The sequence below is a fragment of the Phyllostomus hastatus genome, unplaced genomic scaffold, assembly GCF_019186645.2.
Source record: "Phyllostomus hastatus isolate PE091 unplaced genomic scaffold, TTU_PhHast_1.1 phas_scaffold_501, whole genome shotgun sequence".
In the NCBI taxonomy this organism is placed as follows: Eukaryota; Metazoa; Chordata; class Mammalia; order Chiroptera; family Phyllostomidae; genus Phyllostomus; species Phyllostomus hastatus.
In genome coordinates, this window is record NW_025334033.1 from 48,636,375 (window position 1) to 48,648,396 (window position 12,022).

Genomic DNA, 12,022 nt, shown 5'->3' on the forward strand with positions numbered 1-12,022 from the left:
CTCTCGGTTTGGATTTCAAGATTTCTCCCCACTTTATTTTCTGACTGTCAGAATCCCAACAAATGCAGAAGCGAACACCCCTATGCATCCCCAGTCCACAGTCCATGGGGAGGGGGTGTGGCGCTGGGTGCCGGTTTCCCCGAGGCTCGTCCTAGGCAGTCTGCTCCCTGCCTGTCAGGCTGCCCTGGGAGCCTCCCTCCTCAGGCCTCTGCACTGACTCTGTTCCCAACACCCCCCCCCACCCCCCACCCCCCACCCCCTGCCCTACCACGGTGACCCTGGGTCTCTTTGTTTTCAAGGACTCCATATCTCAGACTTAACAGTTGAGATTGAGCAAAGGAAGTGTAAGACTTCCCGGGGTTCTCGTTTTTGAAAGGAAACTAATTATAGGGCCCGGTGATTAAAACATGGTTTGAAACAGAGGATGAAGTGTTTGATCCATTTTAACTGTTAATGAGAAGCAGTGTGGTTGCACCAACAAGGAAAAACAACATTAATTTCTCTTCTCTCTGCCCTTCCCCTAACAGGAGTTGCTCTGAAACCTACCGCATGCCAGTGATGGAGTACAAAATGAACGAAGGGGTTTCATACGAATTCAAGTTTCCCTTCCGAAATAACAACAAATGGCAAAGGAATGCCAACAAGGGGCCTCATGCTGCTCCAGTGCCGTCCCAGGTGCAGAGTCCCATGACCTCGAGGCTGAACGCTGGGAAAGGAGACGGGAAGATGCCCCCTCCAGAGAGAGCCGCCAACATTCCTCGCAGCATCTCCAGCGATGGGCGCCCTCTGGAGAGGCGGTGAGTGCGCCTTCTGAGGTTCGCTCCAAATCGCTGCCCCTGGTTTAAATAGCAGCAGATTCATCAGCACGAGCTTTAAGGTCTTCCCACGTTTTACTAGAAATTGAGAGTTAAGGCTGAGATGCCTGCACAAGCAGCTTTCAGAGCACAGTAGCATCCCAAAGCCATAGGGAGAAATGAGAGTCTCTTCGCACGTAGCATTCAGCTCCGCGTTACGGTATTTGCTCTGCTCTTGCGTTCCCACGTGGGATCAACAGAAGTCCTTCTTACACACTCAGTAGCCGTCTGGATTAGAACTCGGCACACGCTTTGAGGTGACATTGACCATGTTATCATCTTTGACTGTCTTCATTTTGGGGGGATAAGTGGTGGAATAGCAAGAGAATGCAGGTTTTTGGCTGAGTACCTGTCACTTTGTTAATAAAAAAAATTGTGAGAAATGAAAAGAACCAGTATAGCATGAACATATTTGCCAGTGCTCTGAAAGAAGGGGAAACAACAGTGGATATGGCGGAGCACTCAGTCCTGAGTGAAGGGAGCACGAGAAAGAGGGATTGATTGAGGGGCCCCGGAAGGTGGGCACCAAGCACTAACGCCTCCCTCACAAGCGATAACAGGGAAGCCCTGGCACGTTTGTCTGGAACTGATGCAAAACAAAGCACTTGGAAATAGAATAGGCCAAAAATCAAACTGGATTAAGTACTTTTAAAGTGTAAATAAAAATTGGCTGTAGCATTTTACATGGCACTATAAAAAATCTGTGCAGTTTTACCCCTGCTTACCTCCGTACTGAAGGGGGCAGTTTACTTTAGTGCCCTGCTAGTCATGTGCTAGAAAAAGCCAGCTTCTCTGTCCATCCATGGTCCTTTCCCCATCACCTCTGCATGTCTTGATCTCATCTCCAAAAGTACTTGTGGCTCCTGCGCTAGGGAGGGATCAGAAGCTTCAGCTGGAAGAAGTCTTTGTTCCAGGAGCTGGGTGGGGTAGAAGGAAAGTCCCTGTGGAGCCAAAATGTGACCCTGGCTCATCTGAGCAGCAGGGAGCAGGTGCCACAAGAACAGGGGGGCAAGGAAGGTAGGTCCTAGTGATGCTTAAACAGTCATTGGTTCAAATTATGAGCAGAAAGCTGGTGGTTTTAAAAATCACACTATGTTGTCTTTTATCTTAGTCTAAATTTTAAGCTATTGCATAAAAACATCATCACTTAGTTATTTCAGAAATACTAGAAAACCATGTATAAATAATTCAGTAAAAAACAGACAAAGAAAAAACATGAGTTGTCTTTCCAAAATTCTTCATTTAATCCTGGAGACTTGTTTACAGAGCCTAGCTGTTTATCTCAAACAATTCCTCTCCCAAAGTAGCTACGTTTCCATCTGGACTCCTCATTTTCATTATTTTCAGAAAGGAAAAACATCCAAGAGATCTCTGAATAAATTCTTTGTTCTACACTTTCACAAGATGGCTCTCTCTGAGGTGTGTGCTAACTGGAATTCGTAATTTGGCCTGCATTTTGAAAGGTGAACCCAGGAAACCATTGTTAAGAGAAGAAGCTTCTTTTCCTTTCAATGCTGTTTTCTCTCCAGAACAATCACCGGGCTTTTACAAGTGAAATTAGTTTTGGGTTATTTTCTTTACACAATCTTCCATATAACACAATAGCAGAATATATTGCAATCTCACATTGAGTTTAATTTCTGCAACAGCAACCAGATTGTTGCTGACCATACTGACCTCCAAAAGTGAAAATATGTTTTCTAGCTAATTAGCTAGACAAGGCATCAGTTCCATGTTTTTCAGATGGAACTCTTCGAGTTCTGGAGGTTATTTCTGCATGTACTTGTGTCTGCCCTTCATCTTAACTCCACCCAGAGGAACAGGAATCTCAGGGAGTGCTCCCTGTCAAAGCCTGTGACTCTCTAAGCCGTACATAGACACAGGGGCAGAAGTGAGGCCGTCAGTGTTTTGGTTGGAAATTTAACCTCAGTTCCCTCTCAGGCCTCTTAGTTGTGGGCATTCTTCAGAACACTGGACTTGGATTTCAGATGGTATGATGGAGGGTGTGGGTGGCTTGGAAAGTCCCAGCCCTACATTTTCAAGATCTTCAGGTTTTTTGGCTTGTCTTCATTTTGAAGTATATGAGAACTTAGACAGATATTCTTTTGTGAAAATTTAAGAGTTCGATTTCCTATCCCACCATTCTGTATTTTTAGTAATATAGTATTAATTTTTATTTATTTTTTATAATTCTGAGGGTATGTTTTTTGATTTCTTCTTTTTTTAGGGAGAGAAAGGAAAGGCAGTGGGCAGGAAGAGAGATGTCTGTGAGAGAGAAACATCAGTTGGTTGCCTCCTGTATGTTCCCTGACCCAGGATTGAACCTACAACCTCTTGTGTACAGGGACGACACTGCAACCAACTGAGCAACCCAGCCAGAGAATACCATTTTATTTTCTAAATTTTAACTCAAGTCATGTATAGAAGGTTATAGTTGAGAACTCTTATTATTTCAGGAGTATTCAGGTGTGGAATGGACTTGTGACCAGGAATAATTCCTGAGTCCTTTGTGAATCCACAGATTCGTAAAGTTTACCCGAGAATATAATTTCTTCCATAAAATATACCAAATTTAGATGAAATTTTAAGCGTTCCTTTTACAGTCTTCCTGAGAACCAGACACCTCGCTGAGACACAGAAGCGAGGACCCTGGCTGCACACACATCCATTTGATTCCCCCGCTTTGCACCAGCCCTGCCCTGGGCGCCATTTACGTTTGTGCCTGGGCAGCCTCTGCAGTGTGGTGTGGGCCTCTCAGGTGAACCACAAAGAACAAATGACAAGGTCTGCTGTAAACTGGGTCTGGCCTTACACTAACAGTGTGAGCCTAACATGGGGACCAGCATACTGCCTGTACATAGTTCCATCACCCTGCCTTTCCTCTCCCAGGCCAGGCAAGTTGTGTCTGACGGTAGAGCAAGCAGCGGTGTGGGCTCACCGCATGGATTAGCCAGTCCACCCTGCGCGTGCACCACGACTAGACCTGGGCCTTCACACGGCTGGGCCCTGCATGGCTCCTTGTAGGTGGAGACCTTAGTTTACTGCTTGTAGAACCACAGGTTTGCTTGAATTGGATGCAACATTCTAGAGTTAAAGGTCATCAGGAACAATTTTTTAAAACAATAGATGTGAAACGGGTTTTTTTCTTCTTTTAATACCAAGGTCAGGATTTTTATGACATACTAAAACGTGTTGATATTTGGAGGTTCTAACGAATTATTTGGCTGAATTGTGTTCTCTCTGTACATTAAGAGAAACTGATGCAATGAGAACAGAATACCTATTTGCCATCTAAGTAGAATAAAGTCTAATTCTGTGTGGTTTAAATATATGAGCTTTACGCTCTTCAGGTGGCCTCTTGAATACGGAATTTTATAGTACTTGTGGGGCTGGTATTTGTTAACAGAATTAGTATTTATTCAACAAAAACAGGCACTATGATGCAATTATTGTTTTGCCCAGATTTATCTGAGTGTAAGGGTAGAATTGAAATAAAAATGGCTGGCTGCCACACATTGAACTTCGCTGCATTTATACATAAGGCAGGATCAGTAATAAAACTTCTATCTGTCTTCATGTGCTCAGAAAGTTTAGCTATTTCAGGGGCTTTACATAAACGACAGGCATCTTAGCATATAAAAGAATGTTCCTTTCTGTTTTTCTCTTCCTTTTTAGTAAATATATTGGGGCAACAGTGGTTAACAAAATTAATACAGATTTCAGGTGCACATTTCTATAACATATCACCTGTATACGGTATTGTGTGTTTACTGTTCACCTTTTTTTCAGATGCAGTATTACCAGCTGTTATATAAATATTTGGTGTTGGATCTCATTGAACTATTGGTGCTTTTGAGTTTCACCTGCCTGCCACACTGGTCTCCTTTCCCTGCTCGTTTAGCTCTCAGTAGCTGGAAGGAGAGTGCTTCCTCTTGGATTACAATAGAGGCAGGGACGGCTGTGTTCGCAGCCCCACCCCCAGCCTCCTCAGCAGGCACTCGGTGGGAGGAGTTTGCCTGGCGGACACTGTTGAAACCAGCAGAGTTCTCCTCTCAGTGCATACTAGTAATGTGCTCATCCAATTTTTATTTTTCAGAAAATGTTCTCTTAAGTTTATTTCATACAAGTTCTGGGCTAATTTTCACTGCATCATTTTCTACTTTGAGACAAAGCAAGTACCTGTTTAATCCTTACTCTTCCTTTATTTAGATTATTAGCTGTGGTTAGAAGTTTCAGGACTTGTGTTTTCCAAATACAGCCCACCTGGCTCCTAGTGGTTTGACTTGACTTACAGATTGTTAGTTCATGGGGCTTGGGAGCTTCCAGGGGGCGGCTCAGGCTGCATCCCTCTGACTCCCGATTTGTAAAGCTACTGCCACCCTCCTTCAGATTCCTGTTGCTTGTCTTCCAAAACTTTACTTATTTTTTTTTGGTCATTTCCTTCAAATCTGTCTCATCACACTCCAAATCTTGTGTCCTCTACACTTCCTCATGTTTCTTTTAGCCCTACATGGTGCAATATCTTGGAATAGTTTGTTTCAGTAGTCTCAGCCATCGTCTGTGTGTGTGGGCAGTTCCTCAATAGTATATATTTTGCCCTGACCTCTTTTTTTTACTTTCTATATTCATATCCTGACTGCCTACAGAACCACCTGTATGGGACTGTCACAGCGTCTCCTGCAAGTCCACCTGACTTCAGTTTCCCTCTATCACCTCTCCATTCTTGTGTCACCCACCTCGCTGAAGGACTTTGCCGTCCACCTAAGTATCCAGAGCAGAACTAGGATTTACAACCACCTTCCCCTCCACCCTCATCCCCATCCCCATCCCATTCAGTTTTCAGGTGCTTAACATCTGTTGAGTTCCTCATCTCTAAGCCTCCTCCTTGTCATCGAGTTAGGGACTCTCCTTTCACCGGAGGATCTTTCTGGCCAAAAGTCTCTCCGTCCTTCCATGCTGCACATATGTGGGGCAGTCCAGTACAAATGGAAATACTCCTCGGGCTGTGCCTTTCATCACTGTCTCCCTGTGAGTTCCCGCCTGGCTCTTCGTCCCTGCCACCCCGGGCTCTGGGCATGTAGACGCCTCTGTTGCTGGGTTTCCTCTCTTCCCGGTGCCCCTGCATCTGCTGCTCTGCTGGGTCTGCCCTCCGCGCACTCGGCAGCGCAACAGCTGGCATTGTTACACCGAGCCCGGGCCTCACCGCCTCTGAGCAGGCTCCTTTAATTTCTCCGAAACACTCTCTCTGCCTCCACCTTGATTGCCCTTCCTGTGAAGAAAGCCTTTCTTCACAGAATTCATTTTTTTATTATAATCTTCATGCATGTTTCCCACTTAAGGCAGTCTGTCTTATTCGTGGTCGTATTCCGAGAACCAACTGCAGATTCTGGCACTTTAGCAGGCTCTCAATGAATTTTTTAAAAAACTTTATTTAGTATGAAACCATCATGCTAAACAACTTACTTGAAGAAGTGGGAATAGAAGTAAATCAATTCAAGAGAAAATAAATCAGGTTTTTTTTATTGTAAAATACACATAACAAAATTTACCATTTCGACCATCGTTAAGTGGTCCTGTGGCCTGTGTACATTTGCATTGTCGTGTCACCACTCCCATCACGCATCTCCTGCCTGACCTTTTTCATCTTCCCCTACGGAAACTCCGTGTCCATTAAACAGTAAGTCCCGTTTACCCCGCGGCCCCTCAGCCGCTGGCAGCAACCATTCTGCTTTCTCTCTGTGAATTGGACTACTCTAGGTACCGCACGTAAGTAGAGCCATGTAATGTTTGTCCTTTTGTGACGGGTTTATTCCACTTTAGCATAAAGTTTTTCAAGGTCCATTTATGTTGTAACGTGTCCGTTTCCTTCCTGCCTTAGCTCACAGGCTACTCTTAACACAATATTGCAGCCGGGGGCGGGGTTGGGGGGTGTTTAAACAACAGACATACATTTCTTGCATTTCTGGAGGCAGGAAGTCCAAGGTCAAGGTGCCAGCAGATGCAGTTTTTGATGAGGACCCTTCTCCTGCATTGCAGGCAGTTGCCATCTTTCTGTGTCCTCTTCTTAAAAGGCTCCCACCAGGAAGGCTCCACCTTCAGGACCTCCTCTAAGTCTGGCTACCTCCCACAGGTCTCCACCTCCTCCTGCCTGATGGGGTCAGGGCTTTAACTTCGGAATTCGAGGTGTGTGTGTGGCAAGGGTGGGTGCATTTAGCCACAGCCTTTCCTTTTTAAAACTGAATACCACTCTGACATTTCCTTGTGTGCAGGTAGCACATTTTGGTTACCCCTTCTTTTGTCAGTGGACACAAGGGTAAATCAGTCTATTACAAAGAGTAAATCATAGGTAAAAGTGAAATACTCCGTAGTCAGATAAAGCTATAGAAGTAAAGCTAGATTTAAGTAGAACTCTTTAATTTTTTGGCTAAGTTTATAATTCTCCTATATTAAAAATGTGTTGTGCTGTATAAAATTGACTCTAAGTGAAATGTGAGTCCTTGTTTGAATTTCCTATGAAAGGTTTCGGTTGCATTGAAACTGAATTATGGGAGTATTTTTTTGTGTGTTGGTTGGTTAGTTTGCCAAGATCAAGTAGAAAGAGGACCACGTTTGACCGAAACCCACCGGGCTCTTAGGCTCCATCTCCCCCAACTCTTTGAAGGTGCTGGCATACGCTGGGGTTAGAGTTCAGATGATTTGCAAGTTCACATTTTTAGATTACGGCATCAAGATGTTTCCTCTTCAAGATTCAGGACATGGGCACAGCGGCTTAAACTTGGCTGCCTCCCAGTTCCCTTTCCTTTCCCAGCTCCGGAGTGGTCCAGGGACGCCTGACCAGAGTGCCCCAGTGTGGCCCCCAGCTCAGGCTCTTGAATCGTTCACCACTGCGCAGGCCTCGAAATCAGCTGCTGTGTGCAGCCTGGGAGACATTCCCACGGGGCTTCCTGCCTGCAGGGCCACCAGTGCTTCCTGTGATCCACCCAGAGGCCCCGGCAGTCCAGGGGCTCTGATTTGCATTCCGGTCCAACCCCTTGAGAGTGATGTGACCCTAGGAAGTTCCTTATCCCCTCTGCCCTTCAGTGTCCCCAAGAATTCAGTGGGGCTCTAGCCTCACCTCTCCGAGTCCCTGTGAAGATGAAGGTAATATAGCCACTCTGTATCCAATCTAGCTCTCCCTTTGTGCAGACCTGACACACAGTGCGGCTACACAGATGTCAAAGAGGGTTTGTTCGAACTGAGCGCTGTAGGGTACGGGGACAGCTGGCTGCCTGGGCCGGCGGGTCCATCTTCAGTGTCTCCTAGGCCACGTGCGGGGTGGGTCAGTGTTTCCACAAGCAAGTCATGTTGTCTTCGGTGTCATGGTTAACCTTGGTGACACAGAGACGATGAATTCAGGAGGCCTGCAGTGCCGGAAACCCTCACAGTGAACGGTGCAGATAGAGAAGTTGTAGGAAATACTGCAGAAACTGTCCCTGTGAATTAGAATGGGCCTGAGGGATGATCTGTAAAACACAAGTTCTCTGTGTCTGAGAAGAGCGGTGCGGTGGCGTGTGGTCACAGTTCTCTGCATGTCAGTAAGGAACCACGCTTCCGTGTGCACCCAGCAGTGGGGCCGTGCCTTCCCGCCCAGCCCAGGGACTGTTCTGCCTGGGGACCACCCAGAGAGGCCTGGCCCAGCCACATCCTATAGGAGGGTCTACAAAGGCCCACAGTGTCCCTGGACCTTCCTCAAACCCTTCCCTCCCCCAGCTCACATGCACACACACACACACACACACACACACACACACACACACGTACACGTGGCTGAGGAAGGCCTGGGGAGTAGATACAGGTCCAACATGCGTCCTGCTGCAGCCCTCCTGCGAGGGAAGGGGGGTGAGAGCGGCGGGCCCTTCCCTGATGAGTGCATGTCAGATACATGAGCGTGTCTGCTACTGGGGATTTAATCACTCTCCAGGGGAAAAAGTGTTCTGCTTTATGTAGGAAACCACTGACATTTTTCTTTAAGATTTGTTGATTGTACAACACACTTTTAAACATGTATTGATAGAAATTAGTGGTAATGAAGACGAATTAGGTACCTAGACCCACCCCACCATCATCATTGTGAAATTTTCCATAAGCCTCTTGTTCGAGTCCCAGACACTGAAGCGTCTGCTTCCACTCGTGAAAATCCCTCAGTGTGCCACTGGCAGGGTGGCAGTTTGGGAATCTGCCGGTCAAGGCCTGAGTGGGTTTAGTTTCCTTTTTACCTGCAGGAACGACTGCTGGGAGAGAGTGAGGAGGGCGGAGCGTCCTCAGGGCTGGCCTGTGGAGTTGATGGGTCTCTCACCCGAGCGAGCAAGTGAGCGTGTTTCTGTGGGGTGGGTGTGTTTGCTCCGACCACAGGGCTCTAGGCTGGTGGCTGCACTGCAGGGGGCCTTCATAGACACTGCTCCAGGTCACGTACAGGTGGCCCTGGACCATCTGCTCGGGTCCCACCTCTTCAGGCTCTGCAGGCTCGTGGTAGGGTAAGGAACGAGCACTGACACGGGAGAGAGGGCAGAGGAGGGGGCTGGCTCCCCGGCCGGGGCCCTGCTTGCAGCGTAGGTGGGAGTTCACCCTCTCCGCACCGGTCTCCACACCCAGAGAGGGTCAGAAACCAACCTGGTGAAACAGCCTGTAGGCTCCCAGTTTATTGCTTGTTGTTGCACTCTTTTGGTTTCCCATTATATTTAAGAAATAGTGAGTGATGATGGCATACTAAAATGGCACAAAATGAAAGTGGGAATGTAGAGGTCAAGGCTTAATGCAGCCCTGAGCCACGGTCAGCACTGTGTTAAGTAACTGATGGGCTGGTTTGCACATGGGACTTTATTGTAGCACTCGACATTCTGAAAACTGAGAGCACTGGTGTTGGTGGAATTCTGTGGGAAAGGAAAGTAGCGCGAGTGAGTGGTGGTGTGCTCTTCTCCCAGCTCAGGGCGGTTGTGGGAGGGACCGGGCGTCTTGGAGACCATTCGCGCAGGGTGCACGTGGGCAGCTACTCCAGGCGGAAACTGGTGTGGCGTGCTGTATTCTGGCCTCTGCTTCCCGTGTATTTGTTTGTATGATGGGATAGGAAATGAAATTTTTGAAGTTTTTTTTTTCAGTCTTTAAAATCCTAGCATGCCACCAAAAAAAAAAAACGCATCAAAGGATTTGGTTGTTGACTTCTTTTTGTGAAATATTTATGAGTATTAGAGGAGAGGAGAGGTTTGCCAAAGAGGTTAGTATTTGTGGTGTGCTAATGATTCTTACCTCTCTGTATAGCTCTCGTATTTTAGACTTATCTCATCAGCTCTCATGTACTCTGGCAAAAAACAAAACAAAACAAAAACAAAAACAGATATTATTTGGGCATTCCCTTTCATTCCTGGTGACCCAGGACCTTCAGGGCCAGCTCTGACCCACACCACCGCTTTGCTGCAGGAACTTCAGTCCTTCCCTGCTGCTTCACAGGTGACGTCTTTGCTTCCTCAGCTCACCCTGTACGACCCACTCATTCCTCCAGTCACGGGCCCCAGCGATCCGCCACCCAGGTCTGCTGCTCCAGCCTAGCATGCCTTCGTGGTGGCCTCACACTCCCCAGTCCTAATTCCTGACTGCTCTGAAAATCTCAGTTTCCTGCAAGACCCACCAGACGTGCATTCCTCCATAAGGCGTTTTTCCCCTGGCTTTCCCAACTAGATATGATGTCCCACCCGCCTGAGCCCCCCTTCGTACTGCCCTGGTGGCAGCCTCATTTCACTTGGGTTTATTGTCGGTAGCTGTTACTGCACTCAGGCTCTGTTCAGAGTTCTTCGTGCAAGTTTTCTCCGTTAGTCCACCCAATAGCCTGATGAGGGTTGCTGTCTACCTCTTTTACAGATAAGAATGCCCAGGTATTGAGAGATGAAATAATTTGTGCCAAGTCATAGCTGGTTAGTGGTGGAACCGAGATTAGCGTCAAGGCCATCGGATTTTACAGCCCCATCTTTGCCACCTTGCTGTATGAATTTAACCCACCACCACACATAGACGGCACTCAAGACATGTTTGCCGGAGGAACGCATGCGTGTTGGCATGCCGAGGGGGCCCAGTCGCTTGCACTGTGGTTGGGACCACCAGTTGCATGGATCCCCATCCTTAGAAGAGCCCGTGCTGGTTTATGCTGTGCTGTCACTGCCGTAAAATCTGTGATAGTGTTTGAGCAAGGGGACCCACGTTTTCACTGTGCACCGAGTCCCACCAGTTGTGTAGCTGGTCCTGCCTGCAGCCCATTTTTCCTTTCTGTTCTTTGCAGTCACTCTTAGATACCCAGTTGCCTGTTCTAAAGAGACCCATCACGTGTGCCAGGCTGTGAACTTCCAACAGCCTGCCAGCAGCTGTGAAGTGACGATCCATTTATCACAGCTCGATGAATTGCCTTATTTTCCTAACTGTGCAAGAGAGTTATTCGTTGTGAATTGACCTTGTCACAGGAGGCTCATCAGAACAGGATTTCCATGATCCAATCAGAAGAGCTGACGTGAGTCGTGTGGTCCACAGGCCAGCGTAGCGCTGGTGCACGGAATGCACAGTAGGAAAATAGGAACCGACAGAGGATGAGGTCCAGTCTGAGCACATCTCCCCAGATCTACTCTGATTATAGCGCCCAAATGGCATGACCTTGAATCATTTCAGAGGATTTTTTATATATATATATATAATTGTAGAAGAATCTCGGATATATATCGCCAAAGACAGACTTTAACTTGATCCCGTTCCCTGGATGAATAGTGTTTTAATTGCTGAGTTGTGGTAAAATGCTGTGCTTAATTACAGACTCAAGTATCTAATTTGTCAGTCATCGCTGCTATTTGAGACCCTCTGGGTTGTTTTTGCCGTCATCTGCTGTTTGCGCCGGAATCACATGGGGTCTTATCTCCTTGGACACATCTAAGCGGGGCTGTCACTTCGGAGCAGAAAGCAGGAAATGGAGGCATGACTTAACCTGTACTGCCTCCCGACTCAGGGGAAAGATTTTAGCATCAGTTACACAGATACCGAGAATTCCTTATCCATAAACTGATAAATTGTAATTGGTCACAATCTGAAGAGATCAGTTTAACAACAGTCTGTCAGCGTTAGCACCGTATATGCAGTCCTGTGAGTTGGTTCAGGGA

At 47.0% G+C, this 12,022-nt stretch overlaps 1 protein-coding gene across 12 annotated transcripts in view; it reads left to right on the forward strand.

Annotated features, from left to right (window-relative positions):
* SIPA1L1 (signal induced proliferation associated 1 like 1) overlaps positions 1 to 12,022 on the forward strand; it is a 330,102-nt gene that overhangs the window by 269,843 nt on the left and 48,237 nt on the right. For all 12 annotated transcript variants that reach the window (XM_045822209.1, XM_045822208.1, XM_045822219.1 and 9 more), the window contains one exon: positions 528 to 797. In XM_045822209.1, the coding sequence (XP_045678165.1) occupies positions 528 to 797 (270 nt within the window). The remainder of the gene's footprint in view (positions 1 to 527; positions 798 to 12,022) is intronic.